This window comes from Zea mays, chromosome 8 (assembly GCF_902167145.1).
Source record: "Zea mays cultivar B73 chromosome 8, Zm-B73-REFERENCE-NAM-5.0, whole genome shotgun sequence".
NCBI lineage: Eukaryota > Viridiplantae > Streptophyta > Magnoliopsida > Poales > Poaceae > Zea > Zea mays.
In genome coordinates this window covers 13,929,317-13,944,777 of record NC_050103.1, presented here as the reverse complement: position 1 = coordinate 13,944,777, position 15,461 = coordinate 13,929,317, and the positions used below count along the sequence as shown (strand labels likewise).

At 44.2% G+C, this 15,461-nt stretch overlaps 1 protein-coding gene across 1 annotated transcript; it reads right to left on the bottom strand.

The window, feature by feature from the left end:
- Window positions 1–676: 676 nt before the first annotated feature.
- Window positions 677–1,425, bottom strand: LOC100285268 (60S ribosomal protein L26-1). Its single transcript, NM_001291798.1, has one exon. It carries the CDS (start codon window positions 1,347–1,349, stop codon window positions 876–878), a length of 474 nt encoding a protein of 157 aa, NP_001278727.1. The 5' UTR covers window positions 1,350–1,425; the 3' UTR covers window positions 677–875.
- Window positions 1,426–15,461: the final 14,036 nt, after the last annotated feature.

Here is a 15,461-nt window from a genome sequence, read left to right as displayed (position 1 = left end):
ATATTCATAAATCTAGAAACAACCTGGAACCAATCACGGTTGGTTTGTCGAAACCTGGACAGTAGCATGCATTGTTCTATCAAAAGAATGGCTGGATAGTAGCACAAGCGCGCGCAGCTGCAACAGCATGATGCATCTGTCACAGTCACACGGCAGAGAAAATGAAGAATCGAGAACGTGACGTCTGGTACTTCAGTCTACAAAGGGCGCACAAAAGAATCTACTGTGAACGCACAATCTTCAGAAGAACTGCAAGCATAAGATTGCCAGTACTCAATATCAAACAAGCATACCATGAGCACCAAGCTAACATTAGCTATACAAGCATAACTAGACACCAATAAAACAACTGCACAAACATGGTGGATGTATTCTGTAACTTGGTCACAAGGAAAATAAGAACAGAAGCAAACATATGGATTTAACATCACAAAATTGCTTGAAATGGCACATTGAAACATAAACATATCATGTCAAATTGAAAACCTTCCTAATGACTAGGTCGACAATTAACATAAATTGCTACCTCACATGTTATGCATAATTAGAAATACATCCCACAACGATCATTCCAGGTAATTTAACACAATAGGTAAGAAAATTTTAAACTGAAAACATAAACCACTAGATGCATGTAATAAGCAATATAGTAAAGCCAAAACTCGGCAACCATTTAGCAGAACACAACAAGAGATATTAGCCATATAATGAGTTCTTCATATCTCAGATACACTCCACATTAAGTTCAACTCCCATCGAGGCTCAAAGCAGTTTATAAGTAACATAAAACTCCTAGCACATAATCATTGATAGCAAAAACTAGAGCGATAAGGAGTAATAGGCGGTAGGACCACCATCAGATCCCCGCGAAGCGCCTAGTCGATCTCCTGGAGAGACGCGCCAGTGGCGGCGGCGCCACCAGCAGCGGCGGCGACGTCGTCGGCAGTAAACTTGCCCTTAGCCTTGTCGGCGGCGCGGCCCCGGGCCTTGCGGTCGAGGAGCGCCTTGCGGTCCTTGTCAAGCTTCAGCTTTGTAACCATGACCTTGGAAGGGTGGATGCCCACGTTCACGGTGGAGCCGTTCACCTTCTCGCGGGTGATCCGCTCAACGTGGATGACCCAGCGACGGCGGTACACCTGCACCACTTTGCCCTCACGGCCCTTGTAGGTGCCGCGCACGACCTGCACCTCGTCGTCCTTGCGGATCGGGATGGAACGCACATTGTACTTGTGGCGGAGCTCCGTCGATAGCGCCGCGGACATGAGCACGCGGCGGACGGAGGACGGGGCCGTGAAGTGCGCCTTGCGGCACTTCCGGCGGGAGCTCGTGACGCGGGGGTTGCGCTTCATGGCGGCGGCTGGGGTGGACGCTACTGCTTACCTGGGAGGCCGATGCGGCGGCGGCTGGGTTTTCTGAGTGGGGGAGCCGGCGGAGGCGGTGGGCAGAAATGCGGGGAAGGATTATATAGTCGGTGTGCCGCTAGGGTTTTGTGTACGCGCTGGTGCGCGCGGCGTGGGGACGCTCGATTCGAAGCGGACGGCGTCGATCTGTTGAATTTATTCATCTGTTGGATGGCATGGGTTGTTGGGCTACTGGGCCTAGGCCATTCTTTGTGTCGTTGGCCTTTTCCTTTAGGCTATGAGCTCTCCTTTATACTCTAACTAGTGTCCGTATTAATGATACGATAAATTTAAAATACAATAAAGTAAATAGACGTTAAGAAGCGTGACAAAAGTGATCGGAATAACGAGGGAGAGCAAAAGAGAACCATTTTCCATTCTATAACTTCTGAAGCAGCTCCAGAGGAGCAAATAAAGATTGATTTGTTTCTAAAAAGTGAAAGTAAAACTCGTTTTAATATGTTAACAAGGTTGAACAGTAAACGGTAACACAACATACCGGCCTTCACCACTATTTTGGTCAACAGTAAACGAGCAACTAAAAATAACCTCCAAAGCAACCACGCATGGTGCAATCAAGGCTAAGACTTGTAACAAAATTAGGACGATGCAATCCAATAATATAAACGCCATCCTCTGGAAGTGAAGATATCTCCAAGTTTTGGCATGCGTTTCTCAGGGCTTCTTTGTCCTCGTCATGCCTCGGCAACTATGCCCAGAACCGGCACCAGTGCGTCACCCTGTAAAGCACCTGCATATATGTTTTAGGTGAACAATTTTCAAAGACTATATCATTTCTACTAAGCCATAACACCCATCATAACGCAGCAACCCCTAACATAAATCGTGATTTGGCTCGGCTATTGAGGCCATGTAGCCAATCATCCTACATATGTTTTATACTCATCGGGGCTGCCACGCCAAATGTAATATGAACCGCTCTCCATATGAACTTAGCAAAATGATAGTTGAAGAATAAATGTTGAATCGTTTCATTGCATGAACAAAAAAAAACACATCTCTTATCTCCCTACCAGTTCATATGGCCCAAATTGTCCTTTGTTAGCATCGTCCCTTTTCTTAGATACCACATAAAAACCTTGATTCTTAGAGGAATCTTACTGCTTCAGCTGCCCTTTTCCCTAATGATAGCCCCATTTCTTATTAGTGTATTGTACATTGAATGCACCGATAATTTTTTGTTTTGATGGAGATCCCATGTAAAAACATTTGTCAATAAAGCTACCAGATTGTGCCAAGCAGCTAGGTTGTGACCCTCCAACCTCCTCCTAAAGGAAATATTGAGTGGTACTGAACTCATTATCAAGGCTACGGAATCATTTTTAAGCCGGGCTATGCGATATAGAGATGGAAATATATTCTGCAAGGTGAAGTTTCCCAACCACCTATCCTCCCAAAATCTGACATTCTCCCCATTTTGACAATGAAGGTCCCTAGATTTAAGAATTTCTCCTTCACTTTCAAAAGACCTAACCAGAATTGAGAGTCACCCGGTTTTTTAACTATCTGACCAATCGTCTTATCTTTGACATATTTCCTACTCAATAAGTGTTGCCACATCCCATCCTCGTTTATCAGTTTGAATAACCACTTGTTCAAAAGACATTGGTTCTAGTTGTCTAAATTTTTAATGCCCAAACCACCTTTGTCTTCTGGCTGACAAATTATACTCCATTTAATTAGTATGTATTTTTTATTATTATTTGTCTGCCAAAAGAAACTTGATATATAATAATCCATCTTTTCAAGTACGCCACGAGCACCTTGAAAAAGACAGCATGAACATAGCTATGCTAGTAAGAACATATTCAATTAGAACCAACCTCCCCACTGCAGATAAATGTTTGCTTTTCCAGCTACTCAACTTCTTTTTGAAACGGTCCTCCACTACATGCCAGTTGAAGTTTGATAATTTTCTATGGTGCATTGGTATCCCTAGATATCTAAAAGGAAGTGATCCTGGTTTACAACCAAAGAGTTCTGCATATTGTTGTTCCGACTCCTTTGCTCTTCCATAATAGAAGATATCGCTCTTGTGGAAGTTTATTTTTAAACCTGAGACTTGTTCGAAAACACATAGGATCATTTTTAGATTTCGAGCTTTCTCTAAGTCATGGTCCATAAACAAGATCGTATCATCCGCATATTGTAAGATAGATAACTCGTCATCAACTAGGTGTGGAACTACCCCTGCGATCATACCACCACGCTTAGCTCCGTTAACTAGTATAGCTAACATGTCTGCAACTATGTTAAACAGGAGCGACGATAAAGGGTCACCTTGTCTTAGCCCTTTAAAACTTTGAAAGTTACTATAGATGTAATCATTCACCTTAATGCCTACATGGCCTTTCTGAGTTAACACATGAATCCAATTGTACCACTTTTCACTAAACCCTTTCATTCGTAATGTCTGTCTCATAAAAGACCAATTGACTTTGTCATATGCTGAGAGATTAAATCCTCTACTATTCAATTTTGACTATTTAATCTTTTTCAATCCCCTTTGGTCCACTCCTAATGAACAAGCTCTAAAGAAGAATCAATGCACTACAAGAACTACCAAACAACTGCCTCATATGTCCCATAATATAGAATACAAGCACATACATTTCCAATATCTTAAACTATGATTGTGAGTGTAACTTCCAAGATTTGGAACCTGAGTGAAAATGTAAGGCTGCCATGCTGGTGAGTGGTGACTTGAGCAACGTTGATTTGAAACAAATATACCGGCTTCATGCCACCAACCACCATGGGTGCTTCCTCAATAAATATAGTTATCACTGAGACCGATTTCCGACCATGTCATTTAGTGAGGGCTCCGTTTGCGTAGAAACCATTTGGGCTATGTACCTCCATCTCAACAAGCATCACAGACGTTGCCCTCTAGTACCTATTCCTTTTTGTTGATATTGTCGATATGGTTGTAGTCAGAATTTTTAATAACTTTTTGTGACGGAACCTTCCAAGTAATTAGGCCCACCTACAGTTGTCCTTGTCCAACGGACTTCAGACAACCCTGTAGGTGCCCCTGAACTACTTGACAAGTTCGATATCTTTCCTTACCTTACCAGGAACGATTCACCCGTCTTGCAGACATTACAGAACATCGGAGATAAAGAAATGCGGAAGCGATTTACATAACTTACATTTATTTTAAAAGCAAGCTCAAGTTGTTTTATTACAGACTAGAACTAAAAACGAGTGCAGAGTAATAATATTATACAAACCAAGGGAGGCAAAAACCCCTCCCGATAAGCTTTAAGCAAAAGATCCTATGTGGAGGACCAAGTCCTCCCGCACTTCAGTCTTGTTTTTCTTCTTTAGGAACCACCTTGGCACAGAAGCAGCAGAAATCTGCTACTTCCTCACCTAAAAACAACGAAGGGATAAACCCTGAGTATGGAATTACTCAGCAAGACTTACCCGACTAAAGAAAAGACTCTCAAGGGTATGCTGGCTTTAGGGAGTCAAGGTAAGGCTTTTCAATAATCAAAGACTCTGTTTTGCAAAAATGCTTACTAAAAGTGGATCCTTAAAAATCCAGTTTTATTTGTCAAGTTAAGTAAAGTTACCTGCACTAGAGTTCTTTCTACCCTAGTTCAATCACTGGTCCTGCACTAGCCAGTTTCTTAACAAAAATCCATCATCTTTAGTGGAATGCTACGTGTAGGTCAGTGACCAAGTCTTCATAACCGCGAAGGTACGGCGATCCGAATCGATTATACTCAGCTGAGGATCTCCAATCACACGACATATGTAGCACTTAACCCTTGCATATGTCAACCCGCCACCGGGGTTCTTAAGACCGGATCAGGTTCACGCAAACCGAGAGCACAGATACACCACCATCCAGCCTCTTGTCATGGAGGGTACACGCTACTCTCGCCACCGCTCCACGCCCATTTCGTGTTATCTTATTCCGGCCTTAGTCTGCCCGAGGCAAGGCTTACCCATGACGAGGCATGTGACCAGTTAAAGGGTCCTCGATCATCAAGCCTACATCGACAAGGTCCTTAATCGACTCAGACGGAGACACTACACCGAGACTCCTTTCTCGTGCAAGTCACCCGCCCGGTCTCAGCTTAATCATTTCAAACCCAAAGTTTGGTACCTCGCAGAGGTACATCTTTTCCAGATGTTGAACCCATCAAGGCCCTGATGGATCCACCATCAAATTTTATTTTCAAAAACATCCCACCCACTTTTGCCACATCATCTTTTGTAAAAACAAAACATTTTGTTTTTCTAAAGCAAGGCTAAGCATCAAAATCTTTTGTAAAACGGAGGATCAAGGAAGGTAATCAAATTCAAGGAAGGTAATGCAGGAATTGTTTTATCAATCAACTCCTATCACCTAATGCATCAAGCAAGTGAGAAAGATTTTAAAAACAACAAGGAGGGTGGCAAATGCACCGGGGCTTGCCTTTGTTAACAGGTGAGTCCGACTCGGATCCACAAATATCAAAGTAAAAGCAGTTGCCTGCTTGAGGATCTGAGGATGGTGGTGTCCCTTCTTCAGTGACTTCTTCGTCTTCTTCGTGTTCTAACATAACCATATATATGCATAAGAATGGATGCCATGGGATGCTCATGAGGATGCAAAGATAATATAAACTTATTACCTAAGTCTTGAGTACAACTTTCCTTCACGGTACTCCGAGAACCTAGGGTTTCCGGAGTCAGTAAAGGAGTTCATAGGGCAGGGGGGTTTGGGTTCTAGTTATCAAACATGGTCCAAATCAACTCAAATCCTACCCAAGGCTTCTAAATATTGTTTTAAGTTCCCATAAAAAGTTTGGGCATTTTTGGACTTACCAATTATTTTCTAAAAATCCATAACTAATACTTTTAACTACTTTAAATACCCTAAAAATTTCTTATTTCCACTAAAAATCACAAAACTATTTTTACTAAATACTAGGGAAAATAACAAGCCTAGGAAAATTAGTTTCACAATTTTATCATTTTTCTACTGTTTTCTATAATTGTTTTGGCTCTGGAGATAAAAGAAAAAGAAAAACAGATGAATAGTACTGGGCTGATTTCAGCCCAGTAGCCCAGCTCAGAGGGGGAAAGCGCTTGCGCGCGCCCGCGCCCTGGCAGCGTTGCAGAAAGGGCCTTAGGTTTTTGGTTAACTGAGAACGAATTCTTTTACTATTTGTTCAAGTCACTGACACTTTGCAAATAAACCCCTCAGGTTCTATTTCTTCGCAGACCCAAGCCCACGACGGCGTTCACACGCGGAGAGGCTCCGGCGAGGTTCTAGACCGGCCGATTGGGGCTATGGCTGGGTTCTCCGAGCAGCAGACACTAAATTGGATCTGCCCTAAACCTTTCCCCCAACTTAATTTGGCTAATGATCGACTAAGGAACTCTGGCCATGGTGGCCGAGAGCATGGCGACTAGATCGATGTGTTCCCAGCGGTCCCAGTCGGTTTGGTTCGATTAAAGGGGTCGGGGAGCATCACCAGCATGAAAGGGTGCTAGAACAATGCGCGAATTGGATGGTGCCTTACCAGAACGGACAGTCCACGGGGAGGTGGTGTTTTACGGTGGCGGAGATCAATTTGGGGGAAAACCCGAATTGCGGAGCTACGGTGAGCGAGTGGAGATGGGAGTGGGTGCAATAGCTTGACGATTACATGGCGCAACTATCCCCGCCCTCAATTTATAGGAGGGTAAGGCGGTGGCCGTGAATTTTGAGAAGGACGCGCGGCGGTCGGAAGTGAGGAAGAACGGCGGTGCGGTGAACACGTGTTTATCGCCGTGGCAGTAACTCCGGTGGTCTATGGGGAGTTTAGAGGAGGTCACGGCAATGCGATGGCGCGGTTGGGACACGCGGTGGCCAACGGCGAGGGCACGGCGGCGGTGAGCACATTACCCGCGGGCGGTGAGCCAGGGGAGATGAACTACGGCTAGCCGGAGTGGCTTCCAGGTCACGGCGGTGACGATCTTTTAACCTTACGACGTTATCCACTTACCCAGGGCGCGAATCATGACGCCGGCGACGTGAATCACGGCGGAAAGCCACTGCCGGTGAGATCTTTTCTGGGGCTGGCGATCTGATCCTCAACGGTCACTGTACCATGGGCTGCAGTATTTAGTCAACCTGACAGCCATAGTTTAGGCTCGATTTGCTCACAAATTTTCATGGCAACATACCCAATGATCTGCAGCAAAGTTGTAGTGCTATCATCCATCTATATCTTTGCTATAATGTGTACTCACAAAAAGTCACTGGATCCCCTTCAAAATCGAGATCAAAGTTCATCTCAAAACACTGTCAGTCTGAACTTCAGACCTCAGGCAGTCTGACAGTCCAACTTGGGTTGAGATTTTCTCCACATTTCTTATAAGAACATGGCTTGAATCCTTAAACAAAGTTGTTCTCCTATAATTGGGCTACAAACTTGTTGTGGTCACTTTGGGCAAAATCCCTATATTTTAAAAGGTACATGGCTCCAAAGTTGAACCAACTAAACTGAAATTCAGACTTAGAGAAATCTCAATTGGGGGTCCTTTTTGCAAATGAGTCCAAAGCTTAGGGTTTGGCTTTCAAGTCCACACATTTGTGAACCAAGGGACTTAAGAACCTTATTTGACTTGGTTTTTGCACTTTAGTCCCAAAATGGATTAATTTTGCACATAAGCCCCTAGGGTTTGGTTTTAGGGTTTTCCAGGGTTCCAATTAGGGTTTCTGGTATCTTAGGGGTATAAAGGTGATTCAACTTTGTTTTTAGGGGTATTTTATAGCTATTACCCTAAAGTATTTAGGTTTTCTCAATTTGGGTTAGGTTTTACCCCTTTATTCCCTATTTAGGGTTAAGTTCCCCATCCAGGGTTCTATTTGCAAAACACCAAAATCAATACACTTGTTTGAAATTTTTACCTAGTGAATGCACTCTAGGTGGGTCAAACATATGCAATGTCAATGCTTATGATGCCATGCTCAAGTTTTAGTCATAGTAACACAAGGGGTGTTACATCCTTCCCCCCATAAAAGAATCTCGTCTCGAGATTTAAAGTCCTAGGGTGAGTAATGGAAAAGGAAATGTGTCACATTTTTATTTCCTTATTTCTGGTACAAGGCAGGGTGGTGTGGGGGTTAACTCCTTTATTGCAATAACTATATACACTTTACAAATTACATGAGGCTAGAAAGCCTGGGAAATTCTTATTCAAGAAGTCTTGAGTTTCCCACGTAGCCTCTTCCTCAGAATGTTGGTTCCATTGTACCTTGTAGAACTTGAGAGTCTTTCTTCGGGTAATCCTGTCCTTTTGATCCAAGACTCGAATAGGGTGCTCAGAGTATGTCAAGTCTGGTTCAAGGACAACATCCGTTACTTCAATGGTTCGATCGAGAACCTGAAGACACTTCTTCAATTGTGACACATGGAACACATTATGCACAGCAGACAAGGTTTCGGGTAGTTGGAGTCGGTATGCCACTAGTCCACATTGCTCAAGTACCAGGAATGGACCAATGTACCTGGGTGCAAGCTTCCCTTTAACCCCAAAACGCGATACTCCTTTCATTGGTGAGACTTTCAGGTAAACATAGTCTCCTTCCAGGAAATATAAGGGCATTCGCCGTGTGTCTGCATAACTCTTCTGACGAGCTTGTGCCTTCTTCATATTATGAATAATTTTCTGAACCTTATCCTCGACTTCTTTCACCAGATCAGGTCTAAAGAAGCACCTTTCACCAGGTTCAGACCAATTTAGCGGAGTACGACATCGACGTCCATATAAAGCTTCAAAGGGTGCCATCTTGATACTTTCTTGATAGCTATTATTATATGAAAACTCCGCCAAAGGCAAACATTCATCCCATTTCTGTGAGAAATCCAGAGCACATGCCCGCAGCATATCTTCAAGTATCTGATTCACTCTCTCAGTTTGTCCACTGGTTTGAGGATGGTAGGCCGAACTGTGGAGCAGCTTGGTACCCAGGGATTTATGAAGTTCTTCCCAGAATTTGGATACAAATTGTGGTCCACGATCCGACACTATAGTCTTTGGAACACCATGCAAACTGAGAATATGGGCGATGTACAACTCTGCATAGGTAAGTACCGGATAATATGTCTTGACCGGTAGAAAGTGAGCAACCTTTGTAAGTCGATCAACAATCACCCAAATGGAGTCATATCCTTTTGCGGTCCTGGGCAATCCCACAATGAAGTCCATGCTTATGTCTTCCCATTTCCATGTTGGGATCGGCAAAGATTGTAATGGACCAGCAGTTTTCATGTGTATGGCCTTGACACGTTTGCAAGTGTCACACTTAGCCACATAGCGTGCAATTTCGATCTTCATCTTTGTCCACCAGTAATGTTGCTTTAAGTCTTGGTACATCTTAGTGCTTCCGGGATGAATAGAATAACGACTAAGATGTGCTTCATCAAGAATTTGCTGGCGGAGTTCTTCGTTCTTTGGCACTACTATGCGGTTTTTAAACCATATCACACCTTGATCATCTTCCTTGAAACATTTGGCTACTCCAGCCTTTATCTTCCCTCGTATGTGCTTCATACCCAGATTATCTTTTTGAGCATCAATTATCCTTTGTAAAATGATTGACTCAAGCTTTAGCTGATTCAGAGTCCCTTGTTGGATTATCCCCAGGTTTAGCTTCTCCATTTCTTGACATAAAGTGTTCTCGGAGGTCTTTGCCATAAGACAATGGCAGGAAGTTTTACGACTCAGTGCATCTGCCACCACATTGGCCTTGCCTGGGTGATAATGGATCTCCAGTTCATAGTCCTTAATGAGCTCAAGCCATCGTCTTTGCCTCATATTTAACTCTGACTGGGTGAAGATGTACTTCAAACTTTTATGATCTGTATATATGTGACAGATATTTCCCAGAAGATAGTGACACCATATTTTCAGGGCATGAACCACAGCAGCTAGCTCCAGATCATGAGTTGGGTAATGCTCCTCATGTCGGCGCAACTGCCTTGAAGCATACGCAATTACTCGGCCTTCTTGCATCAGTACACAGCCGAGCCCACTGCCAGATGCATCACAATATACATCAAAAGGCTTAGTGATGTCCGGTTGAGCCAATACCGGGGCAGTGGTTAATAATGTCTTCAATTGCTCAAAGGCTTCATTACACTTAGAAGACCAATTGAACTTAATATCATTCTTCAATAAACTTGTGATTGGCTTCACGAGCTTAGAAAAATCGGGTATGAATCTGCGATAATATTCAGCTAGTCCAAGAAAACTCTGGACTTGGTGAACAGTGGTTGGGGGTTTCCACTCCAGAATATCTTTGACTTTGCTAGGATCTACCGCAATTCCATTGGCTGATAACACGTGCCCCAAAAATTGAATTTCCTCCAGCCAGAACGCGCACTTACTGAACTTGGAATACAACTGATGTTCCCTCAGGCGCGTCAATACAATTCGTAGATGCTGAGCATGGTCCTCTTCATTTTTAGAATATATCAAGATATCGTCGATGAAGACTACCACGAACTTGTCCAACTCGGGCATAAACACCGAGTTCATCAAATAGGTGAAGTGGGCAGGAGCATTTGTGAGCCCGAAAGACATTACCAGGTATTCAAACAATCCATATCGCGTAGTAAACGCGGTCTTCGGTATATCCTCGGGCCGAATACGGATTTGGTGATAGCCCGACCTGAGATCAATTTTGGAAAATACCCTCGCCCCAGTCAGTTGATCAAATAAAATGTCGATCCTTGGAAGAGGGTACTTATTCTTGATAGTGACCTCATTCAGGGGTCGATAATCCACGCACATTCGCAAGGTTTGATCCTTCTTCTTAACAAAAATGGCGGGGCAACCCCATGGGGACGAGCTTGGCCGGATGAATCCCTTATTCAGTAGATCTTGTAATTGAATCTTCAATTCCGCCAACTCATTAGGGGGCATACGGTACGATCTTCGGGAGATAGGAGCCGTACCGGGCTTTAGCTCAATTACAAATTCTACATCTCTTTCAGGGGGCAGTCCAGGCAAATCTTCCGGAAATACATCTGGAAACTCACATACTACCGGAATGTTCTTGATCTCCGGTACAATGGCTTCAAATATTCTACCAGAAGCTTTGGCTGGATTGGTTACGGGGAGAGACAAAAGAATCTCTTCTTGATTATAGCTCAACCTGACGGTTCTGAGTTTAGTGTTGAGAATTGCCTTGTGTTGGGTTAACCAATTCATACCCAAAATTACATCTATATCCTGGCCTTTCAGAACAATCATGTTAACAGGAAAGTTCCGTCCGGCCATTGTTACTGGCACTTCATAGGCCACTTCTCTAGTAAAAATGTGTCCCCCACGTGAATGAATTTTAAATCCCTCTTTTGATTCATGACATGCAATGTGATGTTGCTCCACAAATTTCTTGCTAATGAAGGTATGCGAAGCACCAGAATCAAAAAGAATAATTGCAGGGTGACTGGCCACGGGAAACGTACCCATCATCACCGGCTCTCCTTCCGGTGTAGTGGCCACCTGGGTGTAGTATACACGCCCCGTTTTCTTGGTATTCCTCCCCACAGCATTTCCCTTGGGCTGAGTGGACTTCCCAGTTCCTTGCTGAGCATTGGATTGATTTTGCTTGGGGTATGGGCAGTCTTTGATAAAATGTCCTGACTTGCCGCAGTTGAAACACCCAGTTGAAGAGCTGGGCAAGGCAGAGAATCGAGTGCCTGGGGCACCCGGCTTATTTGGGGGAGTGGAGGTATTGTTGGGGCGGATAATAATGGGCTGTTTGAAAGGGAATGCTGGTGGACGAGAAAAAGTACGGTTTTGGCTAGAAGGCCGGATGACGAACCGTTGCCTCTTCGCCTGGCCCTGAGTAGGTCTCTCACCACCGAATCCCTTATTCTTCCCAGAACTTGCGTATTTTGCTTCCACAGATAAGGCTGTGCTCACAGCCTTTCCATATGTGAGATCAATACATGTGGCCATCTTTCGCTGCAACCGGTCATTTAGACCCCTCATGAAGCAGTTCTTTTTCTTCAAATCAGTATTCACCTGGTCGATGGCATACTGCGACAGGTGATTAAACTTGTTGAGATACTGATTGATGGTGTCTCCTCCTTGTTTCAGCTTCATGAATTCCTCTTGTTTCATATGCAGCACCCCTTCTGGTATGTAGTGCTCACGGAAGGCTGCTTTAAATTCTTCCCAAGTGATTTGATGGTTGTCAGGTTGGATAGCCACAAAATTTCCCCACCAAGTACTGGCAGGGACACGTAGTTGCTGTGCCGCGAACAATGGCTTCTGCGTTTCAGAACAACGAAGAAGACCAAACTTTTGTTCAATAACTCGTATCCACTCGTCGGCTTCTAGCGGGTCTTCTGCCTTGGTGAATAGAGGTGGACGAGTTTCGGAGAAGTCCAGATAGGTGGTTTCACGGGGACCTTGCTGAAAACCTCTTCCTGCCTGCTGCTGGAACTGCTGTTGACCCGCCATTTCCCTAAGGAAGCGGGTATTGTCTGCGGTGGCATTCACCAAGGCGGCAATCGCCTCGGCTAGCGTGGGAGGAACCGGAGGTGGATTTGGGGTGACATCCCGACCCCCAGAAGTTCCGGCTGCGTCCTGTCCTCGAGTCCTGGTCGGCGTCTGAGGCAAAAACATTTGAAATAAACATAATATGCCAAAGAGACCTTCCATTTTACATTACTATAAAAAGTAATGATACAGACTCGATATTACATAACAGGATACATTACCCATTATACAAAAGTTCAACCTATTATACAACAGTACAACCTACAATACACTACTCTACTTCTATTACACCATTAGTCCTGCTTTCCGTTACTTTTGGCGGCCTCATCGTCAGGTGTGGGAGTCCAGACGTCAACCAACCTCAAAGAAGGAGGGGGCTCAAAAAGGTCTAACTCCCCACCCAGCGCGCGTCCTGCAACGTGAGAGGGTCCGGCTTCCGCCTCAGCAGGGTGTGCAGGCACACTAGGGTGTAATTGTGAGTATAGTACATGGACTTCCTCGTGCAACATATTGCAGTAGACCTGCAGGTTGTCGACAGTTGAGCTAAGTTCTTTAATTCGGGCCTGAGCCTTTGCTTCCTTAGCGCATGCTAGCAAACGAGACTGTACAGCCCAGTCAAGTGCTAAGTCTCGATCAGCAAGCTGATCCTGCAGGTGACGGATGTCCCTTCTTAGTTCATTGATCCTATCTCCGTCTGCGACCCAAGCATCGGTCCTGTGTTGCAGCGCTGCTTGAAGTCGACTCACTCGGGCTTCAAGGTCTCCTATGGGGTCATTACTTCCGCTGCTGCTGCTTTCGTGTCGAGGGGCTAGTTGATGCCGGGGTACTCCAATTGGTCCCGTTGACTTACGTGCTGTTAGCCTTGTGCGTGGCGGCATCTTTCTAAGGGGGAAAATGTTATTAGTATAATTCTTAGCATGATGCATGTGTAAGTACAGAATCAACCTTAGTCGATTCAACCTTCTATACATTGCACTCTTCCTATCTGGTCTTTAAGATAGACTCTTCAGAATACTTAGGTAAGAAGAGAAAAGAGTTTTTTTAGGTAAGACTTTTGAAAATCCTTTTGAAAATGCCTCATAATATCTGCAAAGAAGGGCTACGCTCCGATACCAGCTGTGACGGAACCTCCCAAGTAATTAGGCCCACCTACAGTTGTCCTTGTCCAACGGACTTCAGACAACCCTATAGGTGCCCCTGAACTACTTGACAAGTTCGGTATCTTTCCTTACCTTACCAGGAACGATTCACCCGTCTTGTAGACATTACAGAACATCGGAGATAAAGAAATGCGGAAGCGATTTACATAACTTACATTTATTTTAAAAGCAAGCTCAAGTTGTTTTATTACAGACCAGAACTAAAAACGAGTGCAGAGTAATAATATTATACAAACCAAGGGAGGCAAAAACCCCTCCCGATAAGCTTTAAGCAAAAGATCCTATGTGGAGGACCAAGTCCTCCCGCACTTCAGTCTTGTTTTTCTTCTTTAGGAACCACCTTGGCACAGAAGCAGCAGAAATCTGCTACTTCCTCACCTAAAAACAACGAAGGGATAAACCCTGAGTATGGAATTACTCAGCAAGACTTACCCGACTAAAGAAAAGACTCTCAAGGGTATGCTGGCTTTAGGGAGTCAAGGTAAGGCTTTTCAATAATCAAAGACTCTGTTTTGCAAAAATGCTTACTAAAAGTGGATCCTTAAAAATCCAGTTTTATTTGTCAAGTTAAGTAAAGTTACCTGCACTAGAGTTCTTTCTACCCTAGTTCAATCACTGGTCCTGCACTAGCCAATTTCTTAACAAAAATCCATCATCCTTAGTGGAATGCTACGTGTAGGTCAGTGACCAAGTCTTCATAACCGCGAAGGTATGACGATCCGAATAAATTATACTCTGCTGAGGATCTCCAATCACACGACATATGTAGCACTTAACCCTTGCATATGTCAACCCGCCACCGGGGTTCTTAAGACCGGATCAGGTTCACGCAAACCGAGAGCACAGATACACCACCGTCCAGCCTCTTGCCACGAAGGGTACACGCTACTCTCGCCACCGCTCCACGCCCATTTCGTGTTATCTTATTCCGGCCTTAGTCTGCCCGAGGCAAGGCTTACCCATGACGAGGCATGTGACCAGTTAAAGGGTCCTCGATCATCAAGCCTACATCGACAAGGTCCTTAATCGACTCAGACGGAGACACTACACCGAGACTCCTTTCTCGTGCAAGTCACCCGCCCGGTCTCAGCTTAATCATTTCAAACCCAAAGTTTGGTACCTGGCAGAGGTACATCTTTTCCAGATGTTGAACCCATCAAGGCCCTGATGGATCCACCATCAAATTTTATTTTCAAAAACATCCCACCCACTTTTGCCACATCATCTTTTGTAAAAACAAAACATTTTGTTTTTCTAAAGCAAGGCTAAGCATCAAAATCTTTTGTAAAACGGGTGATCAAGGAAGGTAATCAAATTCAAGGAAGGTAATGCAGGAATTGTTTTATCAATCAACTCCTATCACCTAATGCATCAAGCA

Excerpts from the sequence above, each read along its gene's own strand:
- LOC100285268 (NM_001291798.1), bottom strand. The coding sequence starts at position 1,349 with ATGAAGCGCAACCCCCGCGTCACGAGCTCCCGCCGGAAGTGCCGCAAG.